The 24,274-nt window shown below is 47.1% G+C and overlaps 1 protein-coding gene across 1 annotated transcript; it reads right to left on the bottom strand.

Moving 5' to 3' along the window:
• Window positions 1-20,199: 20,199 nt before the first annotated feature.
• Window positions 20,200-21,484, bottom strand: LOC125510687 (zinc finger protein 1). The gene has a single exon (XM_048675937.2). The coding sequence runs from the start codon at window positions 21,353-21,355 to the stop codon at window positions 20,567-20,569; it is 789 nt and encodes a 262-aa protein (XP_048531894.1). The 5' UTR covers window positions 21,356-21,484; the 3' UTR covers window positions 20,200-20,566.
• Between the last annotated feature and the right edge of the window lie 2,790 nt (window positions 21,485-24,274).

The following is a 24,274-nucleotide window of genomic DNA, read 5'->3' on the forward strand; positions in this document are numbered from 1 at the left end:
ATGATTGAGTTATCTCTGCAAGTCTCTTCGAATTATCCGTTTGGTTTGGCCAACTAGATTGGTAGTTCTTGCAATGGGAGAAGTGCTTAGCTTTGGGTTGAATCTTGCGGTGTCCTTACTCAGTGACAGAAAGAGTTGCAAGGCACGTATTGTATTGTTGCCATCGAGGATAACAAGATGGGGTATTTATCATATTGCATGAATTTATTCCTCTACATCATGTCATCTTGCTTAAGGCGTTACTCTATTTTTAACTTAATACTCTAGATGCATGTTGGATAGCGGTCGATGAGTGGAGTAATAGTAGTAGATGCAGGCAGGAGTCGGTCTACTTGTCACGGACGTGATGCCTATATACATGATCATACCTAGATAACCTCATAACTATGCTAAATTCTATCAATTGCTCAACAGTAATTTGTTCACCCACCGTAGAATATCTATGCTCTTGAGAGAAGCCACTAGTGAAACCTATGGCCCCCGGGTCTATTCTCATCATATCAATCTCCATTACTTTATTGTACTTGTTTTTCTTTTACTTTTTACTTTGCATCTTTATACCAAAAATACCAAAAATATTATCTCTATCAGATCTCACTCTCGTAAGTGACCGTGAAGGGATTGACAACCCCTAAGCGTTGGTTGCGAGTTGCTACCGTTTTGTGCAGGTACGAGGGACTTGCGCGTGACCTCCTACTGGATTGATACCTTGGTTCTCAAAAACTGAGGGAAATACTTACGTTAGTGTGCTGCATCACCCCCTCCTCTTCGGGGAAAACCAATGCTAGCTCGAGACGTAGCAAGAAGGATTTCTGGCGCCGTTGCCGGGGAGGCCTACGCCAAGTCAAGTCAAGATTTACTCTCCCGTCAACGAGCCATTTCTGGCGCCGTTGCCGGGGAGGCCTACGCCAAGTCAAGTCAAGATTTACTCTCCCGTCAACGAGCCATTTCTGGCACCGTTGCCGGGGAAGCCTACGCAAAAGTCAACATACCAAGTACCCATCATAATCTCTATCTCTCGCATTACATTATTTGCCATTTGCCTCTCGTTTTCCTCTCCCCCACTTCACCCTTGCCGTTTTATTCGCCCTCTCTTTCCCTTTGCCTTTTGTTTGCTCGTGTGTTAGTTTGCTTGCTTGTCGTGATGGCCCAAGATGCTACCAAATTGTGTGACTTCACCAATACCAATAACAATGATTTCCTTAGCACTCCGATTGCTCCTCTTGCCAATACTGAATCTTGTGAAATCAATACTGCTTTATTGAATCTTGTTATGAAAGATCAATTCGCCGGCCTTCCTAGTGAAGATGCCGCTACTCATCTAAATGGCTTTGTTGATTTATGTGATATGCAAAAGAAAAAGGATGTCGATAATGATGTCGTTAAATTGAAGCTATTTCCTTTTTCTCTTAGAGATCGTGCTAAAGCGTGGTTTTCAACTTTGCCTAAAAATAGTATTGATTCTTGGAACAATTGCAAAGATGCTTTTATCTCTAAGTATTTTCCTCCCGCTAAGATTATCTCTCTTAGGAATGATATTATTAATTTTAAGCAACTTGATCATGAACATGTTGCACAAGATTGGGAGAGAATGAAATTAATGCTATGTAATTGTCCTACTCATGGTTTGAACTTATGGATGATTATACAAAGTTTTTATGCTGGATTGAATTTTGCTTCTAGAAATTTTTTAGATTCGGCCGCGGGAGGCACTTTTATAGAAATCACTTTAGGAGATGCTACTAAACTCCTAGATAATATTATGGTCAATTATTCTCAATGGCATACTAAAAGATCTACTAATAAAAAAGTGCATGCTATAGAAGAAATCAATGTTTTGAGTGAAAAGATGGATGAACTTAGGAATTTATTTGTTAAGAGTGTTTCTTCTGATCCCAATAATATGCCTTTATCTACTTTGCTTGAGAATAATAATGAATCTATGGATGTGAATTTTGTTGGTAGGAATAGTTTTGGTAACAACGCGTATAGAGGGAATTTTAATTCTAGGCCTTATCCTAGTAATCCTTCTAATAATTATGGAAATTCCTACAACAACTCTTATGGAAATTTTAATAAGATGCCCTCTGAATTTGAGAGTAGTGTTAAAGAGTTTATGAATTCGCAAAAGAATTTCAATGCTTTGCTTGAAGAGAAATTGCTTAAAGTTGATGATTTGTCTAGGAACGTTGATAGAATTTCTCTTGAGGTTGATTCTTTAAAGCTTAGATCTATTCCTCCTAAGCATGATATCAATGAGTCTCTCAAAGCCATGAGAATTTCCATTGATGAGTGCAAAGAAAGAACCGCTAGGATGCGTGCTTACAAAGATGCCTTTATTAAAGCGTGTTCTTCTAAATCCTATGAAAATCAAGATGAAGATCTGAAAGTTATTGATGTGTCCCCTATTAAATCTTTGTTTTGCAATATGAATCTTGATGAATCTGATTATGATCTTCCCTTACCGAGAAGGCGTTCTAAGAATTCTGAGTTTTTAGATCCTGATGATGAAATTGATAAAAAGGGATTGAAAGAAATAAAAATCTAGATATTGCTAAACCCACTATTTTGGATCTCAAGGAATTTAACTATGAAAATTGCTCTTTAATTGATTGTATTTCCTTGTTGCAATCCGTGTTAAATTCTCCTCATGCTTATAGTCGAAATAAGGCCTTTACCGAACACATTGTTGACGCCTTAATGCAATCTTATGAAGAAAAACTTGAGTTGTAAGTTTCTATCCCTAGAAAACTCCATGATGAGTGGGAACCTACAATTAAGATTAAAATTAAAAATTACGAGTTTTATGCTTTTGTGTGATTTGGGTGCTAGTGTCTCTACTATCCCCAAAGCTTTGTGTGATTTGCTAGATTTCCATGACTTTGATGATTGCTCTCTAAACTTGCATCTTGCGGATTCCACTATTAAAGAGCCTATGCGAAGAATTAATGATGTTCTTATTGTTGCAAATAGGAATTATGTGCCCGTAGATTTTATCGTTCTTGATATAGATTGCAATCCTTCATGTCCTATTATTCTTGGTAGACCTTTCCTTAGAACGATTAGTGCAAATATTGATATAAAGGAAGGGAATATTAAATTCCAATTTCCCTTAAAGAAGGGCATGGAACACTTTCCTAGAAAGAAAATAAAATTACCATATGAATCTATCATGAGAGCCACTTATGGATTGCCTACTAAAGATGGCAATACCTAGATCTATCCTTGCTTTTATGCCTAGCTAGGGGCGTTAAACGATAGCGCTTGTTGGGTGGCAACCCAATTTTATTTTGTGTTTTTTGTTTTTGGTTCTGTTTAGGAATAAATAATCCATCTAGATTCTGTTTAGATGTGGTTTTATCTTTTAATTAGTGTTTGTGCCAAGTTAAACCTATTAGATCTTCTTGGAAGATAGTTATTTGATCTTGCTGTAATTTCCAGAATCTTTGCGCTCAGTGCCCGAAATGTCAAAAATCACCAGAACGTGATAAAATAGTGATTCCAATTGCTTCTGATCAATAAAAAAATTGCCCAGGTCTTCTAATTTTGGTAGAATTTTTTGGCTTCCAGAAGTTTGCGTTAGTAACAGATTACTACAGACTGTTCTGTTTTTGACAGATTCTGTTTTGCGTGTGTTGTTTGCTTATTTTGCTGAATCTATGGCCAGTAAAATAGTTTATAAACCATAGAGAAGTTGTAATACAGTAGGTTTAACACCAATACAAATAAAGAACAAGTTCACTACAGTACCTTAAAGTAGTCTTTTGTTTTCTTTCTCTAACGGAGCTCACGAGATTTCTATTGAGTTTTGTGTTGTGAAGTTTTCAAGTTTTGGGTGAATTCTTTTGATGGATTATGGAACAAGGAGTGGCAAGAGCCTAAGCTTGGGGATGCCCATGGCACCCCCAAGATAATCCAAGGACACCAAAAAGTCAAAGCTTGGGGATGCCCCGGAAGGCATCCCCTCTTTCGTCCACTTCCATCGGTAATTTACTTGGAGCTATATTTTTATTCACCACATGATATGTGTTTTGCTTGGAGCGTCTTGTATTATTTGTGTATTTGCTTTTTAGTCTACCACAATCATCCTTGCTGTAAACACCTTTTGATAGAGCCATGTATGAATTGAAATTTGTTAGAATACTCTATGTGCTTCACTTATATCTTTTGAGCTTGATAGTTTACTCTATGTGCTTCACTTATATCTTTTGAGCGTGATAATTTTTGCTCTAGTGCTTCACTTAGATCTTTTAGAGCACGGTGGTGGATTGTTTTTAAGAAACTTGATCTCTCATGCTTCACTTAGATTATTTTGAGAGTCGTTAATAGCATGGTAATTTGCTTAATGTTAATATACTTGGTATTCAAGATATGTGAAACTTTCTTTTTAGTGGGTTGAATACTAAGATAAGTTTGATGCTTGATAATTGTTTTGAGATATGGAGGTGATAATATCATAGTCGTGCTAGTTGAGTAGTTGTGAATTTGAGAAATACTTGTGTTGAAGTTAGCAAGTCCCGTAGCATGCACGTATGGTTAAAGTTGTGTAACAAATTTGAAACATGAAGTGTACCTGGCTTGTGCATCCTTATGAGTGGCGGTTGGGGACGAGCGATGGTCTTTTCCTACCAATCTATCCCCCTAGGAGCATGCGCGTAGTACTTGATTTTTGATGACTTCTAAATTTTTTCAATAAGTATATGAGTTCTTTTGACTAATGTTGAGTCCATGGATTATACGCACTTTTACCTTTCCGCCATTTGCTAGCCTCTTCGGTACCGTGCATTGCCCTTTCTCACATTGAGAGTTGGTGCAAACTTCGCCGGTGCATCCAAACCCCGTGATATGATACGCTCTTTCACACATAAACCTCCCTATATCTTCCTCAAAACAGCCACCATACCTACCTATCATGGCATTTCCATAGCCATTCCAAGATATATTGCCATGCAACTTCCATCATCATCATCATCATGACATGCTTTACTTTTTTCATATTGCCATTGCATGATCTTGTAGTTGACATCGTATTTGTGGCAAAGCCACCATGCATTATTTTTCATACATGTCACTCTTGATTCATTGCACCATCCCGGTACACCGCCGGAGGCATTCATATAGAGTCATATCTTGTTCTAGTATCGAGTTGTAATCATTATGTTATAATCAATAGAAGAGTGATGATCATCATTATTAGAGCATTGCCCAATCAAAAAAAGAGAGAGAGAAAGGCCAAAAAGAAAAAAGAAAGGCCCAAAAAAAAGAGAAAATAAAAAGGGCAATGCTACTATCTCTTTTTCCACACTTGTGCTTCAAAGTAGCACCTTGTTCTTCATGTAGTGAGTCTCATATATTGTGCTTCAAAGTAGCACCATGATTTTCATATAGTGAGTCTCATAAGTTGTCTTGTTCATACTAGTGGGAATTTTTCATTATAGAACTTGGCTTGTATATTCCAATGATGGGCTTCCTCAAAATGCCCTAGGTCTTCATGAGCAAGCAAGTTGGATGCACACCCACTAGTTTTCTTTTGTTGAGCATTCTTAGCTCTAGTGCATCCGTTGCATGGCAATCCCTACTCCTTGCATTAACATCAATTGATGGGCATCTCCATAGCTCATTGATTAGCCTCGTTGATGTGAGACTTTCTCCTTTGTTGTCTTATCCACACAATCCCCATCATCATATTCTATACCACCCATAGTGCTATGTCCATGGCTCGCGCTCATGTATTGCGTGAAGGTTGAAAAAGTTTGAGATTATTTGAGTATGAAACAATTGCTTGGCTTGTCATCGGGGGTATAGAAGTTGGGAACATCTTTGTGTGACGAAAATGAAGCATAGCCTAACTATATGATTTTGTAGGGATGAACTTCCTTTGGCCATGTTATTTTGAGATGACATAATTGTTTGATTAGTATGCTTGAAGTATTATCATTTTTATGTCAATATGAACTTTTGTCTTGAACCTTTCGGATCTGAATATTCATACCATGATTAAGAAGATTTACATTGAAATTATGCCAAAGTATCACTCCGCATCAAAAATTCTCTTTTTATCATTTACCTACTCGAGGACGAGCAGGAATTAAGCTTGGGGATGCCTGATACATCTCCAACGTATCTATAATTTTTGATTGCTCCATGCTACTTTATCTACTGTTTTGGACTATATTGGGCTTTATTTTCTACTTTTATATTATTTTTGGGACTAACCTATTAACCGGAGGCCCAGCCCAGAATTGCTATTTTTTGCCTATTTCAGTATTTCGAGGAAACAGAATATCAAACGGAGTCCAAACGGAATGAAACCTTCGGGAACGTGATCTTCTCACCGAACGTGATCCAGGGGACTTGGACCCTACTCCAAGAAGTTTCTGGGGAGGTCACGAGGGTGGAGGGCGCCCCCCCCCCCTGGGCGCGCCCCCTGCCTCGTGGGCCCCTCAGAGCTCCACCGGCGTGCTCCTTCCTCCTATATATACCTACATACCCCCATTAGACCAAAGAGGGAGCCAAAAACCTAATTCCACCGCCGCAACTTCCTGTATCCACGAGATCCCATCTTGGGGCCTGTTCCGGAGCTCCGTCGGAGAGGGCATCCATCACGGAGGGCTTCTACATCAACACCATAGCCCTTCCGATGAAGTGTGAGTAGTTTACTTCAGACCTTCGGGTCCATAGCTAGTAGCTAGATGGCTTCTTCTCTCTTTTTGGATCTCAATACAATGTTCTCCCCCTCTCTCTTGGAGATCTATTCGATGTAATCTTCTTTTTGCGGTGTGTTTGTTGAGACCGATGAATTGTGGGTTTATGATCCAACTTATCTATGAATAATATTTGAATCTTCTCTGAATTCTTTTATGTATGATTGAGTTATCTTTGCAAGTCTCTTCGAATTATCCGTTTGGTTTGGCCAACTAGATTGGTAGTTCTTGCAATGGGAGAAGTGCTTAGCTTTGGGTTGAATCTTGCGGTGTCCTTACTCAGTGACAGAAAGAGTTGCAAGGCACGTATTGTACTGTTGCCATCGAGGATAACAAGATGGGGTATTTATCATATTGCATGAATTTATTCCTCTACATCATGTCATCTTGCTTAAGGCGTTACTCTATTTTTAACTTAATACTCTAGATGCATGCTGGATAGCGGTCGATGAGTGGAGTAATAGTAGTAGATGCAGGCAGGAGTCGGTCTACTTGTCACGGACGTGATGCCTATATACATGATCATACCTAGATAACCTCATAACTATGCTAAATTCTATCAATTGCTCAACAGTAATTTGTTCACCCACCGTAGAATATCTATGCTCTTGAGAGAAGCCACTAGTGAAACCTATGGCCCCAGGGTCTATTCTCATCATATCAATCTCCATTACTTTATTGTACTTGTTTTTATTTTACTTTTTACTTTGCATCTTTATACCAAAAATACCAAAAATATTATCTCTATCAGATCTCACTCTCGTAAGTGACCGTGAAGGGATTGACAACCCCTAAGCGTTGGTTGCGAGTTGCTACCGTTTTGTGCAGGTACGAGGGACTTGCGCGTGACCTCCTACTGGATTGATACCTTGGTTCTCAAAAACTGAGGGAAATACTTACGTTAGTGTGCTGCATCACCCCCTCCTCTTCGGGGAAAACCAACGCTAGCTTGAGACGTAGCAATGGACAGTGGCAGCAGTCTAAACCTGATATATCAGGACACAATCCGCAAAATGGGGATAGACCCAACGAAAATTTGCCTCAGAAATACTACCGTTAAAGGAGTAACGCCAGGCCCAGGGGCTCATTGCACGGGCTCCCTGCTACTAGAAGTTATATTCGGCTTCCCCGATACTTCCGTAGCGAAGATTTAACCTTCCACATTGCTCCGTTCCAAAGTGGCTATCAAGCACTACTTGGACGCGAAGCTTTCACTCGCTTTAATGCAATACCGCATTACGCTTCCCTCACGCTTAAGATGCCCGGTCTGTGTGGCATCATTACAGTAAATGGAAATATTGAGCGATCCCTGCGGGCCAAGGAGGGTGTGGCTGCCTCGGCAGCCGCACACTAAAACGGCCTCACCAACTAAAGTATTCAATAGGTCGTCAAGACCACAGACACGGTTAGACGAGTCTGGCGTAGCTATATGAAATTCATACAGGTTTTATGGCCACACCCCTATCACAAACACAAGGGGCTCAACGTGCACAGACAAGTGGCAATTTTTACTCATCTTGAAATTTACATGGTTTCTTTAAAACCTACCTTTTTGCACGACAACTTTTCACCTAAGTTCCTCTCTTTTACAGATGACCACCGTGCTACACCCATCTAGGATATGGCACAATGGAGACACAGGCGCAGACGTGCAGCAGGGACCCGTCCCAAGGATTCTTTTTAGATTAAGACCCTGGGTCAACCTTTTTTACTGTCTCTTGTTGATACACATCCCTCGGATTCTCAGTACAACTGAGAAGGATGCTGGCGTCTTGGCATGTGGCCACGTCAGATAATGCACGTACCTAGACACCAGGGGCTTCTTACAAACGGCACTATTTAGGCCTGGTTTATACCATAAAGACCGAATACCTTAGGGAGTGTTCGGCGTCGCGATTTTGGCCTTATATGCATCAGCTCCGAATCATGTCTTTGGTAAAATGTTGGGTTTGCCCGGCTCCTATGTTTTGGTACCTTACGTTCCGCTCTATCGGCTAAGGTAGCACTAGGAGAACTACTGCGATTGTGCCCCGGGTCATCCGGACGAGCACCTCAGTGGAGAAAGCCGAAAACTGACTGTCATGATATAGCGTGAGACTGGTCAACCACTCGATGACCTATCGGAATGTTAGAATTCCTCTGCCTTAACGAAGGGTCGTTTCCCGGCGAGGCATGTACGCGCCCCGAATTCGGGAGAGTGCGGAGCCACCAGGGGCTATATAGTAGCCCCACCGTCAAACTCCTATGGCTAAGTGAAAGTGTTAAAGCATTATAGTCCGGTTGCCTCGTTTGCTGCGCTATCACCTCCTTAATAGGGCCAAGACGTTGGGTTAAGTGTGAACACACATCTTCTGCGAACACCTCCGCATTATATGCATGGGGGCTGAAGCCGACGACTGCAATCTTTCAGGTTATACACATGTATACATAAACGGCCGCACAGGAGGCATCATAATTACTTTCAGGCAAAAGTGTAAACACAACCTTAATAAATTTCATAAAAACATTGTGTTTACAATGGGAATACATGTCACTCAAACATAATATTCTTCAAGCACTGGGCCTCTATCAAACGAGCACCCTCGAGAACCTCTTCAAAATAGTGCTCGGCAGCCACTCCGCCTATGGCCAAACCCTGCGCCGCAACAGTGGTAGCATCCATCTCCGCCCAGTATGCTTTAACACGGGCAAGGGCCATCCGCGAGCCTTCTATGCACGCCAACCTCTTCATCACATTGATGCGCGGCACCGCACCAAGGAACTGCTGCACTAAGCTGAAATAGTTGTTCGGCTTCGGCTTTTCCGGCCACAGCTGATCCACGACAGACCTCATGGCGAGTCCGGACAACCTATTGAGTTCGGCTCATTCGGCTAGCTGGTCAATCAATGGAAGCGGACGCTCTGGAATGTTAAATTGTGACCAGAACAGCTTGCCACTTCACGATCTGTTTGATCTTGGAAGTATTTGGCCGCATCGACAGCGCTCACCGCCAAGTCCATATATGCGTCTGCCGAACTCCACAGCCGATCCAGAGGGGCATACCGTGGATCTCCGAACTTCCTCTGCAGCATGAAGGGCTTCCCAGCCGCAATATCCCCGGCTTCATGCAGCTCCTCCTTCTTCGCTCTCATAGCAGAGCGGGTGTCTTTGGTCATCATCATGGCCTTTTCAAGGTCCGTTGCCTTCACTCGGTTTTCTTCTTCAAGGAACTGGCAACGGTCGGCAGTGTCTTTTAACTTTACAGCCATCTTGGCCATTTTCTCTTTGCTCTCGCAATGCACGGCCTTCTCGGCCCTCAAATCTTTGGCCGCCTTCAAAGCAGCCGCATTACTACTCCTTGCTTGTTCTTTGGCTCGGGCAAGTTCCGCCTGAAGGGTCTCCACGGTGGCAGCTCCATCTGCAGTCACAACATATTAAAGATACTGGCATCATGCTGCTCTTACTATGTGACACTCACCAGAAAGCATTACTTACCCCGTGCCTCGTCAAGCCGCTTGTTAACAAGCTCGATGTCGGCATCTGCCGCATCCAGTTGCCGCTTTAGTTAGGCAAACTCATTAGTCCGGCTAGCCACCGGAGCTTCCACCACCTGTACATAAAGGCGGTTTGGTTACTACCTGGGACTACGATCCTCTGTTCGCCGCCGTTCTCGACGACAACCCGAGTCTCAGGGGCTACTATCTACACAGGGCACACCTAAAAATGTGCGGTACTATCAAAAAGTATCACGTACCTCAAAGCCTGTCAGTAGACTCATAAAGGCTTCATGCAATCCGCTTTCGGCGGACGAAATTCTTTCCATCACCGTACCCATTAACGTACAGTGTTCTTCTGAGATGGCCGCTCGCTCCAATAGCTCCCTCAGTACGTCCGACCGCATACCAGACGGTGCCGAACTCTTTTGTTTGCTCTCTTCAAGAGCTGGACGCTGAGGACTTCGGGTGACTATAGGATTATCTTCTGGCCTCACCAGATCCGGAGAGGCCCTCCGGGACGACACTTCAAGGTCGCCCGCTTCTTGAGCGGGGGAGTCCGGGGGAGGCGTTTCGCTCTCCATCATCTCCGGAAGAAGATCCCCCGAAGACGAGCTCTGCTGAGAAGGGCTAAGATCCGAACTACAAGATAAATGCTTCGGTTATTTTCCTCGGAAGTGAAGTAGTATATCTTCACTATTAAAGTACTTTTTGATTACTTACAGCTCGTTAGAGGGCAGATCCCCGCGCGGACTTTGTGCGTCAAGAGCACCCTCCAAGGCAGGACCCTCTGGTGGAGACTTCTTCTCCCGTTTGGAAACCGTGGTTTCCGGACCTTCAGGGGTAGTCCTCTTCCTTCCCCGGGGTGAGAGAATACCAGATTCCTCCTCTAGGTTATCCTCCCTCACGGAGGCGCCCGTTCCCTCGGTCGGAATGGGTAGCATAGGAGGCCCGCTTTCGCCCCCTTTATTCCCCCCTTTATCTTCCTATGAGGGCTCCGGGCAAGGTGCTAGCTCGAGCATCTTTTCCAGCACTGGATTCTCCAAGCCTTCCGGAAGGGGGGCCGAACACCGGATCATCTTCGCCTTTGTTATCCAGTCCTGGTCAAAGAGCGATTTCTCATAATGACGTCATGATAAATGAAAGACGGTGTGTTCAGCTAGAGGATAACTTACTTGGTCGGCGGTGCGGTTGCTGCTCAGGCCCACGTCCTCGGTAGTGTCCGGACACTCTATATGGGGTCCGAAGAATGATTTATACATCTCCTTGTGCATCAGGCCGAGGAAATTCTGAATAGCGCGCGGTCCTTCTGGGTTGAACTCCCACATGCGAAGGGGCCGGCGTTTGCATGGCTGGATTCGTCGAACCAACATGACTTGCATTACCATAATCAAACTAAAATCTCCTTCGAAGAGATCTCGAATGCGGCTCTGCAGTACAGGCACGTCCTTGGCTGGACCCCAGCTCAGCCCTCTGCTAATCCATGACATCAGTTGTGGTGGAGGGCCTGAACGGAAAGCGGGGGCAGCCGCCCACTTGGCACTTCTGGGAGCTGTGATGTAAAACCACTCCCGTTGCCATAATCCGGACACCCCTGGAATGGAACCCTTTGGCCATGGAGCTCCAACGATCTTGTTTATTAATGCGCCTCCGCACGCTGCGTGTTGCCCCTCGACCATCTTCGGCTTCACATCAAAGGTGTTGAGCCACAGGCCGAAGTGAGGGGTAATGCGGAGGAAGGCCTCACATACGACAATAAATGCCGAGATATGGAGAAAGGAGTCCGGGGCTAGATCATGGAAATCTAGCCCGTAATAAAACATCAACCCCCTAACAAAGGGATCCAGAGTGAGGCCTAGACCTCGGAGGAAGTGGGAGATGAACACGACGTCTTCGTTGGGTTCAGGAGTAGGGACGACCTGCCCTCGGGCAGGCAGCCGATGCGAAACCTCGGCGGTCAGGTATCTGGCCTCCCTCAACTTGATGTCTTCTTTCGTAACGGAGGAGGGCATCCACCGGCCTTGAAGGCTAGATCCGGACATGATTGAATATCCGGAGCACCTGACCTGGGCTTTGGGTGTTAGAGCTCGAGGCGGGGGAAGGATTCGATTGAGCACAGGAGGGAAAAAAGTAAAAGCCTTGTCCCTTTATAAAGAGGGTGAATATCAAGCGTCCTCTCCGTAGCCGTTTGGGACTTGCCTATAATCTAGGAGTCCTAGACATGGTTGGGTTACCCATGGCAGGACCCGCAGGCGGCGGGTACGGCCTGTCAGCTCCGTACCAGACCAGTCGGCTGGGCCCACCAATCGGCGGGCCCCGGCAGTCGGCAGGAGGGCCCGCAGGCGAAGAGACTGACAGCTGGGCCCTGCGCCCAGACATTTTACCATTGTACCCCTGGGGGGTAGGCCTATATAAACCCCCCAGGGCACCCATGCAAAGGGTTCCGATTCATTAGAACTAGACCAGACCTTAGAGGAAGGAGAGAGCTAGCCCTGCCTTCTCCTACCCACAGATACAGCTCGAGGAGCGCCTTTGTATTCACTTTGCCTTAGTGATCATGCGGAGACCCTGCAGAGCAGGACTAGGGGTGTTATCTCCTAGGAGAGCCCCGAACCTGGGTAAAGTACGTCGGCGTTCGTGTCTACGCCTCATCCCGTTTCCAGGCACCGGCGACGTTCTACTCGCCCCCTCCATGATAAGCCATCCATTGGCATATGTCGCACCCAACCCCCCGACACCAGTGTTCCGAGACCATGTCTGTACATGCTAGGATCGTCAAGTTTAACCCAAGTATTCTACTTGTGCAAAACTGGCTTACACTCATTGTATGTGAACGTAGAGTCTATCACACCCGATCATCACGAGGTGCTTCGAAACAATGAACTTTAGCAATGGTGCATACTCAGGGAGAACACTTTTATCTTTAAATTAAGTGAAGGGATCATCTTATAATGCTACCGTCGTTCTAAGCAAAATAAGATGCATAAAGTATAAACATCACATGCAAACAAAATATGTGACATGATATGACCATCATCATCTTGTGCTTTTGATCTCCATCTCCAAAGCAACGTCATGATCTCCATCATCGCCGGCACGGCACTTTGATCTCCATCGTAGCGTCAGGGTCGTCTCGCCAACTATTGCTTCTACAACTATTGCTAATGCATAGTGATAAAGTAAAGCAATTACATGGCGCATAGTGATTGACACGCAGCTAAGGCTCCTACCGGTTGTCATAGTCATCGAGATACAAATCGTAAACTTATTACAAAACATGATCATCTCATACATCAACATATATCATATTATATCCTGACCATATCACATCATAACATGCCTTGCAAAAACAAGTTAGACATCCTCTACTTTGTTATTGCAAGTTTTACGTGGCTGCTATGGCAACTAGCAAGAACTTCTCTACCTACACAAAACCACAATGGTGATTGTCAAGTTTGTTGTTTTAACCTTCTTCAAGCACCCATCGTAGTCAAATTCGATTCATCTAAAGTAGGAGAAACAGACACCCGCCAGCTACCTTTATGCAAATCAAGTTGCATGTCAGTCGGTGGAACCGGTCTCATGTGCGTGGACATGTAAGGTTGGTCCGGGCCACTTCATCCCACAATACCTCCGAATCAAAATATGGCGTTGGTGGTAAGCAGTATGAACATCACTGCCCACAACTCATTTGTGTTCTACTCGTGCATATCATCTACGCATAAACCTGGCTCATGATGCCACTGTTGGGGAACATTGTGGGAAAACAAAGAAAATCTACGCACACGCAAGATCTATCCATGGAGATGCATAGCTATGAGAGGGGGAGAGCATCTACATACCCCTGTAGATCGCTAAGCGGGAGCATTTATCAATGCGGTTGATGTAGCCGTACTCTTCGCGATCCGATCACGATCCAACCGATCTAGTGCTGAACGAACGGCACCTCCGAGTTTAGCACACATGCGGCTCGATGACGTCTCCTCCTTCTTGATCCAGCAAGCAAGAGAGGAGAAGAAAATGGGATCACAACCAACACGACAGCGTGGTGGTGATGGAGCACTCACAGTGCTTCGCTAAGCGTTGCCGGGACGAGGTGGTGGAACTACGGAGTAACGGGAGAGAGAGAGAGGGGCGCCAAGGGCTTGGTGTGTCCTCTTGGGGCGCCCCCTCCCCTCTATATATAGGTGGAGGGGCATGGGAAACAGCCCCTCCAAGCCCTAGGGCACAACTAAGGGGGAGAGCACTTGGACTCCAAGTCCAGTCCTATTCCTACTAGGACTCCTTCCTTTTTTTCCATCCCTAGCCACATGGGCTTTTGAGGACTTGGTGCGCCTAGCCCAATAAGGCTAGGCGCCTCCCTAAAGCCCATGCTAGCCTTTGGGTCGTGGTGGACCCACTTGTGGACTTCCGTACCCCTCCGGAATCCTCTGGAACCTTCTGGAAGCATCCGGGTACAATACCGAAAAAACTGTACCTTTTTCCGGAACCCAAAATATGACTTCCCATATATAAATCTTTACCTCTCAACCATTCAGAGACTCCTCATGATGTCCTGGATCTCATTCAGGACTCTGAAAAAAAATTGGTTACCACTCACCAAATATCCCAATACTACTCTAGTGTCAACGAATGTTAAGCGTGCGACCCTGCGGGTTCGGGAATTATATATGTATTCATGACCGAGACACCTCTCCGGTCAATAACCAATAGCGGCACCTGGATGCCCATATTGATTCCTACATATTCCACAGAGATCTTTTATCGGTTGAACCTTTATGACAACATACATAATTCCCTTTGTCTATCAGTATGTTACTTGCCCGAGATTCGATCATCGGTATCTCTATACCTAGTTCAATCTTGTTACCAGCAAGTCTCTTTACTCATTCCGTAATACATCATCTTGTAACTAACTCCTTAGTCACTTTGCTTGCAAGCTTCTTGTGATGTTGTATTATCGAGAGGGTCCAGAGATACCTCTCCGTTACACGGAATGACAAATCCCAATCTCGATTCACGACCACTCAACAGACACCTTCGGAGATACCTGTAGAGCATTGATACGTCTCCAACGTATCTATAATTTTTTATTGTTCCATGCTGTTATATTATCATTCTTGGATGTTTTATAATCATTTTATATCATTTTTTGGTACTAACCTATTAACATAGTGCCAAGTGCCGGTTGCTGTTTTTTGCATGTTTTTTAAATCACAGAAAATCAATATCAAACGGAGTCCAAACGCAGTGAAACTTTTTGTGGATTTTTTTGGACCAGAAGACATCCAGTGGGCCGAAGAAGCACCTAGCGGGTGCTCCGAGGGGAGCACAACCCACTAGGGCGCGCGAGGAGGCCCAGGAGCGCCCCGGTGGGTTGTGCCCACCTCGGGTGCCCCTCGGACCGCCTCTTTACTCCATAAATACCCCAATATTCCAGAAACCCTGGGGGAGTCGATGAAAATCAATTCCAGCCGCCGCAGAGTTCAGAACCACCAGATCTAATCTAAACACCATCACCGAGGGGTTCACCACTTCCATTGGTGCCTCTCCGATGATGCGTGAGTTGTTCTTTGTAGACCTCCGGGTCCGTAGTTAGTAGCTAGATGGCTTCCTCTCTCTTGTTTGATTCTCAATACAATGGTCTCTTGGAGATCCATATGTAACTCTTTTTGCGGTGTGTTTGTTGGGATCGGATGAACTTTGAGTTTATGATCAGATCTATCTTTTTATCCATGAAAGTTATTTGAATCTTCTTTGATCTCTTATATGCATGATTGCTTATAGCCTCCTATTTCTTCTTTGATATTTGGGTTTGTTTGGTCAACTTGATCTATTTATCTTGCAATGGGAAGATGTGCTTTGTAGGGGGTTCGATCTTACGGTGCTTGATCCCAGTGACAGAAGGGGAACCGACACGTATGTATCATTGCTACTAAGGGTAAAACGATGGGGTCTATTTCTACATAAATAGATCTTGTCTACATCATGTCATCGTTCTTATTGCATTACTCCGTTTCTCCATGAACTTAATACACTAGATGCATGCTGGATAGCGGTCGATGTGTGGAGTAATAGTAGTAGATGCATGAAGGAGTCGGTCTACTAATCTTGGACGTGATGCCTATATAATGATCATTGCCTGAATATCGTCATGATTATTTGAAGTTCTATCAATTGCCCAACAGTAATTTGTTTACCACCGTTTGCCATTTTTCTCGACAGAAGCCACTAGTGAAACCTATGGCCCCCGGGTCTCTTTCTCATATTATTTGTCTTCGCGATCTATTTTATTTGCCTTTTATTTTCAAATCTATTAAACCAAAAAATAAAAAAATTCTCGCTGCAATTTATTTCTATTTATTTTATTTGGCGTTCGATCTATCAATCTACTACAATTTATTCACGTCAGTTTGCCAATTTTTGGCGCCGTTACCCGAAAGGGATTGACAACCCCTTTAATACGTCAGGTTGTGAGTATTTGTTATTTTTGTGCAGGTGCCGTTTACGTATTGTTGCTTGGTTCTCCTACTGGTTCGACAACCTTGGTCTCATCCCCGAGGGAAATACCTACCGTCGCTATGCTGCATCATCCCTTCTTCTTTGGGGAAATACCGGCGTAGCTTCAAGCCGCATCAAGCATCTTTATGATCACCCAGTTACTTGTGACGTTTGATATTACACAAGGTATTCCTCCAGTATCCGGGAGTTGCATGATCTCATGGTCAAAGAAACACGTATTTGACATTAAGAAAGCAATAGCAATAAATTAAACGATCATATGCCATGCTAACGGTTGGGTATTGACGTATTGTCCATCACATCATTCCCTTAATGATGTGATCCCATTATCAAATGATAACTCATGTCTATGGTTAGGAAACCTTAACCATCTTTGATAAACGAGCTAGTCTAGTAGAGGCTCACTAGGGACACGGTATTTGTTTATGTATCCACACATGTATTTAAGTTTCCAGTCAATACAATTCTAGCATGAATAATAGACCTTTATCATGATTTAGAAAATATAATAATAACCATTTTATTATTGCCTCTAGGGCATATTTCCATCAATAATCTGTATTTCTACAATATTTTGTGCAAATTTCTTCTGTCATAGATGCTTATGTATTAAGTTTACTTTTTTGGCGGGAAGGCCATCCAGGCAAGCTTTATTACTCAATAAGACTTACATCATCCACTAGAAATTTAATGATAAAATCAGGAGGTGCATCCACCCATAATGAGGGGGTGTTTGCACACCCGCAATTAGCTAGCACATGAGCAACAATATTCGATTCTCTATTACAATGCTCAATAGTAACCTGCCTGAAATCTCGTAGTAAGATTTGACAATCTTCTATAACAGGGGTCGCCACCATATTTTGACCTTCATTCAACCGGAGAGTTTCCACCACCACAACGTTGTCCATTCTCAGCATGATATTTCTGCAGCCCAGATTTTGGAGAAGCTTAAGTCCCTCAAGAAGAACTACTACTTCTGTCGAGACAACATCCGCCATGTGCATTAGATTGGCAGTGGAAGCACTAATGAAGTTCCCGCGGCTGTCCGGTACCACTGCTCCACATCCTCCTGCGTGGTCACCCACATGAAATGAAGCATCCACGTTGAGTACTTGTTGCCCAGATAGTACCACCGGCCACTGGTTAATTCTAGGAGCATTCTTTGGCTTGCCAGCGGCATGGACATAATTCAGAGTTAATGCATGGATCGCCATTGCTGTTTGCTCTGGTGTGAGTATTGTTTCTCCGTGTACGTACTATCTCCGCTGCCACCAAATGTACCAACAGTTTGCAACAGTCAACTCTGAGAGTTGGGTCAGAGAACATCCGCTGATGGACATTATCACATAGCAAGAAATCAATTACACCAACCCCTTATCGGTCAATCCGTGTAGCATCCGATATTAAATGTCATGTGCCCAACGCCTTCGAGACTGCCTGGGCTCGAGGGCATAGGAACAATGCATGACGCACATCCTCAGCTCCATCTTTGCAAATTGGGCACTGTGATACGCTACCGATATGGCGATTTGCTAAAACGCTAAAGCACGGTATTGCATTGTGCACACACCTCCAAATGGGTCTCTTTTTTTCCCTGGCAACTTGATGTTCCAAATATTTTTCCATATTGGATGTGGCACCGAGCCACTCTGATATCTCCCCATTAAGGCCTCCTGAATGTAAGTATGTTCCCGGTGTTTATAATATGCAGACCGTATCATGAAGATCCCGTTCTTATTTAGGTGCCAGGCAAGAAAATCCTATGTAGCTTGCTGAAATAATGGTATTTGAATACGCTCAACATCAATGTGCCAAAAGTTATCCCTAATTAGCCATTCATTCCATTCACCCGAAGATGGGGCGATGAGATCACAAACATGTGTGAGCACCTGATTTCCACAAACAGTAATTATTTTCCTTGAGGCACGGGTAGGGATCCAACAATCATTCCATATGCTTATTTTTGCTCCATCTCCAACTCTCCATATGCACCCCTTTTTGAAGGTTTAAGTACCTGCCCGAATACTCTGCCAATGATGATCCTTTTTTCAACTCACAATTTAACAAATCTCCGTTGGGGTAATATCTGGCTCTTAGTACTCTGGCACATAAGGAGTCATAATTCTCAATTAGCCTTCAACATTGTTTTGCCAACATAGCCAAGTTAAAACTCTTTGTGTCTTGAAACCCCACACCCACCCATTAAGCTTACTTAGCAGAGTATCTATGCATGCATGTGCAATTCAAATAATCATGTTATGTTATACTAGTTGTCCTATGTATGATCTGCATGAATGCCCTCCCTCCAAAAAACAAGTCCATGACATTACTAGTCAAAAGCGGGCAGGGGTATGCGGGTTGGTGTATGGACCAGGTGCATGGAGGGGCTCGTGGAGGGCGACCCTCACGTCCCGGCCGTCGTGGCAGACTACCTACATCAGGCGAACGTGGCGTCCACCGATGCTCGAAAGAGGCCAGACCGGAGCCCAGAGCCGGTGACGCGTGCAAACCAATCCTGATGGAACACGTACGCGCCGAACTTCCCACGACGTGCCTGCTGCGCACCGTCGCACGCAGGCCGGCCGAAATCACGCGGGCCACTACATGACCGGAGGTGGGGAACGTCACCGCCACCATGTGAAAACACGTACTCCACCGGCGACCATCCATCCGTCCAATCCCGTGGACACTTGAACCCCATACGCGATCAGCCGAGCGCCCCCTCTGGACCGGAGGCGGCCGCCAGCTGAAATGACCACCCAACCACGCGAGCGGCCGGCCGGTGACTGCCGACGTCCCGCGCACACTTGGTGGCCGCGGCGCTGGCCGGCCGTTGCGTCGAAAGCGATCACTCCAGCTGCGCTGCAGGTCGGCACGGAAAAAAAGCCTATCAACCCGGCGGGCGGGCGGGCGGGCGTCGCTGTCGCCATTTCCATCCACCGCGCGGCAAGTTGGGCTGGGTTGGGGTGCCGCCGGCCGGTCGACGTTCACGATGCTGCGAACCGGCCCGAGGTTTGTTTCCACTTGCAGCCAGCGGTGTCTTGTACCAGTCGTAGTCTCCTTCTAGCTAGCTAGCTAGCTAGCACATGTCACGCTGCAATTCCCCGGCTAAACACAGGCGGTGGAATCGGATTTGATTATTCGTCCAGAGCTAATCACGTCACGCGGACACGTAAAGAACAGTCTTGCTAGGCGGCCGATGGATCGGTCCGTGCGAGGTTGAGTACACTTCTCCGCTGCTGCTGCTGCTATGAACTGATCAAGCAGAGGCTAAGTGTCAAAAAAAAATTTGAAGTAGAGGTTTCCGTCTCCTTTTCCTTCTTGCAAGTTACAGTAGTGTTGTTTCTGCGAGGCTTTCTTGCAAGTTACAGCAGGGTTCCTTCATGGCGAATACAAGTTATTACAGTGTACGCAAAGGGAATACACGTGGGAGAACTGCCAATCATTTGAAGTTTCATCGAGCCACCGAAGTTAAATTGATAAAACAAGCGCAGAATTTTCATCAATTCCAATAATCTCCAATTTCATCCATGTTTATGTTACACGGCACTGCCAGTTCATGACCAATCTCTGTATGAGTATGTATGAACTGTCGACTAGTACAATATACTGACGCCTACACAACATCTGAAAGAGGAAGCAAGTACTCCTCCGTCGTTACAAGGAACCAACAAGATCTACTGCCTATATCTTCTACGTATATGGCTACTGGAGTATGTATGTAGTATTACTCACTCACTCACTCAATCTGTACAGGAGCAGAACAAATTTAACCAAACGAATCAACGAATTTCACCACTGGACTGGACTGGACCAAAAACTTTGGATGGATCGATGGGATCCATGCAGCAGCAGCTAGATGCTCAGGCGGTGAGAAGCCGGGGCTTCTTGAAGGCGAGGGGGCTCTGCACCTCCTCCTCGTCCTCCCACATCTTGCCCTTGGCGCACGGCCTCCACACGAACTCCGGCACGGCCGGGATGTTCAGGTCGAAGGCCCGGGCGGCGGAGCTCCCGTTGCCGGTGCTCCCCACCTCGGACTCGGCGGCCGCGGCGGCCAGAAGCTCGGTGGACGAGGGGGCGACGCTGCCCACGCCTCCGTCGTAGTGCTTCCTCTTGTGCCCGCCCAGCGCCTGCCCGGTGGGGAACTCCTTTTGGCAGATGGAGCACCTGTGGACCCTGTTGGTCGTGCCGTCGGAGGACGCGGCGGTGGACGACGTGGCCGGCTCGGCGGACGGCAGGACGGCGGCGACGGCCGGGAGGGCCACGAGTGGAGCGGCGGCGGCATCAGCGGGAGGAGACGGCTGCTTCACCCGGTGGCTCGTCTTGTGGCCACCCAGCGCCTGGTAGGAGCTGAAGGACTTGCCGCAGACGGAGCACTTGAACTCGGCAGGCACCGGCGCAGAGAACGACTCCGGCTGCGGCGCCTGAACACGCTGCTTGCCGCCGCGGGAGAGCATGAGGAGGCAGAGCGCGAGGTTCTCCTCCTCGGAGCGCTGGCGGCGCGATCGCTTCCTCTTGGCCCAGCCCTGCAGCACGTGGCCGCTCTCCTCGCCGCTGGTGGCGCCGCTGAGCGCCGCGGCCGCCATCTCCCCGTCGCGCTGCTGCTGCTCCGGGATCAGGGCGTGGAGCGCTTCCATGGCCGACGACGACATGGCTAAGCAAAGCAGGGAGAGAGAAGACCTCTTCTTCTTCTTCTTGCTTGTGCGGTGGCTGAGGGTGGGAGAGTGTGGTTGCTTGGGTGTCCGCCTCGCTCTAGCTGGGTGTGGTGTGAGGGAGTGGTGGAGTGAGAGGGTTATAAAGCGGTGGGGGCGAGGAGGTGGCCGGCGGCGTGGGAAGTTGCGTCGCAGGTGGAGCATGGAAACGTGGTCGATCGTGCGCACGAGGCGCGGGGCGGTGCTGTGCGGCTGACGGGCGGGGCCGGTTGGTTAGGAACCGGTGGAGTGGCGGCGAAGGTTGGGGTGTGGGTCACTTGTTGGGTTCTCGATGTGGTGGGTGGTGGACGAGAGGTGGGTCGCATGCAACGAAAAAGTCGTGGTCAACGTGGAGGGGAAGACACGGCCGGGCGGGCGGGCGGGCAAGCAAGTGGAGCTAGTGAGGTTGCGGGTGTGTGTGCGGTGGGAGTGTGATTCCGAAGAAGAGTGAGGACTGGTCGGACCGAGGAGGCCGCGGTGTCAGTGCGGACCGACTGTGCATGAGAAGCGGTCGCCGTCGGTTGCGGAACGCAAATCCGACCCGGCCCGCTAACGCCGTTTCCACATTAGTTTACTGCTCGAGCTGCGGCTGTCGTGCGTATTTGACCCTCACGCTCATTGGACGGTTCGTTCCAAAAATATTTCGACGCTATATATACGTAGTGCGCACGTACTACGTGACATGCCCATCTTTTTTTGGGGGGTAAAAAACGAAGGCCGGGGCGGGCAACATCCGAATTGTGTTTGTCTTCGTGAAACATCTAGGGTGGTGCATGCATGGGTGCGTGCTGACCTCACGGTTTGATTGTTAGGGCCAGTAGAGTGCAAGCAAAATGACAGTGGGTCAAAATGAGGGGGTGGTGGCTACGGTAGTGGTGCTGGAAACAAAGCCAGCGTTTGGCACATGCGTGTGGAAAGCCGACACGGTCTTCGCGCTCGTGCTTCTTCTGGAGGACGGTTCAGCGAAATCGATCCACGTTGAACCGACCCGGTAACAAGTCAGCCCAGCGCCTCAGACCACGCAACCGGGTACCGGACGTGCTTGGAAGATTCCAACGCTCCGGTCGTCTCGGGGTCAATTAAAATAACCGGCTCGAGTTGGCCCTGCAGAGTGGTGGATCTTCTGCAGCAGGATCATTTTTGCCTGGGCAGTTTACCTGGTACGTGCTAAGTTTGGCAATCAACATGTGGTACGTGCTGGTACAGTTCTTACACGAGGATTCCTGTCCATTTTTGCTTCATTTCTCCGCAAGGCACCGACGGGAGGAAAAGCTTGCCGTGCTAGGAGCCTCCTCGTGTGCCTTTTTCTCACGAAAGGCACATGCGATGCCAACACACACACGCCCATGGCCACTTGGCTGGCTACTAACCCGGCGTGCAGGCATGGTTATCTCTTCTCGAGCTAATAAAGAAGCGTACTGCTAAGCGTTGACGTATCGGCATGACACCTCCATCGTATCACACATTCACACCCCCGGCGCCTCCCACGCGCGTCGTCCGTCACCGGGCACGTCACGCCCCCCGTCGCAAGCGAAACCAATCAACATGGCCGGCCCGTCGTCGGCCGGTCGGTCGCTTGCCCAGACGAAACTCGACCACGTATAGGATTACGCCGTACGGGGTCGGCAGGAAGCCTCTCTCTCTCTCTCTCTCTCTCTCGCCTTGCCTGGCCCCGGCTGGGCCGATGGAGCTGGTCCGTTCCGTCGCACCTGACTTTTCCGCAGCCGCAGCCGGCTCGGGTTCGGCGACTCGGCCGGCGCCTTTCCCAGGGCGGCAACGGCAACGGCAAGCGGCACGTCTCCGTCCCCGTTGGATATGCGTTGCGTGCGCTCGCCTTTCCCCCACGTGTTCCTCGAGCCATCGGCCTCGCCCGCCTAGTGCCGGTGGTGTCGTCGCGATCGGGTCCGCCCCCGCGTGGTACGCACGCAGGTACCCGAGGCCTAACTAGTGATTGGGTAGCTAGTGAGATCGGGAGTGGCCACTGGCCGGCCGAACCACTGCCCTGCCGTGCCGTGGTTTGATTATCCTTGGCCGTTGGGGCAGTGGACAGTGGATGCCGGTGGTGGTTGCGCGGCGCGCGTAGCGAGCGTTGGGGTTGCTTGCGTGCGTCGTTGGATGCCGGGGCGGGGGTGCTGGGTGTGCCACGAGCGGCCACGACGGCGCGAATATGTCCGGAGGGGACGCGGGCGGACCGACGTACGGGGGATCCATCCATCCATCCGTCTCTCGTGCTCGTGGATGGAAGGTGGTTGCCCGGTTGGCGAGTAGTGGCTGGTGATCCAGCAGGCAATTGATTAGTTAGGCTTGGTAAAGCGCCTACCTAACCACCCCCGCTGTGCTGCTGTGGCTGGTCATAATGGACAAGAACATAAGTTAGTAACTTATACACTTCTTTAGACTATGTTACTACCTTCATAATGGGTAGGAACATCTATGTAGTGTCATGCAACAATGTATTTATTAGATTATAGACTCATTGTTTCTTGGAGTGTGTGATGTTCCGGTAACTTAGCTAGTTACCACAAGCACTTCTCTCTTCATTAAATATGTGCCACATAAGCAAAGTTGTATTGGAGTGTGTGATGTTACTCCTAAGTTTCTCCCCATTGTGACAGAATCGTCAACTTTCCCGTCTGATCTCGGCTTTTGTTTTAAGCCACTGCTGCACCTGCACTGCACTGCTGTCGTGACGCAGAGTGTGATTCGTCGCATAAATAAATGAAAAGGCAGAGTCTGGTTATGCATGTATATGTTTAGCGTGGGAGATGCTGAACTCAGAGCGCAAAAAATCTCTAGCCAAATGATCTGGAAATTGATGTACTAGACGCTAACAATAGTAGTGGAGAACTGACTGAGCAGCGAGGTACTAGTATTGATGTT

This window comes from Triticum urartu, chromosome 5A, assembly GCF_056163025.1.
Source record: "Triticum urartu cultivar PI428250 chromosome 5A, HENAU_Tu73, whole genome shotgun sequence".
In the NCBI taxonomy this organism is placed as follows: Eukaryota; Viridiplantae; Streptophyta; class Magnoliopsida; order Poales; family Poaceae; genus Triticum; species Triticum urartu.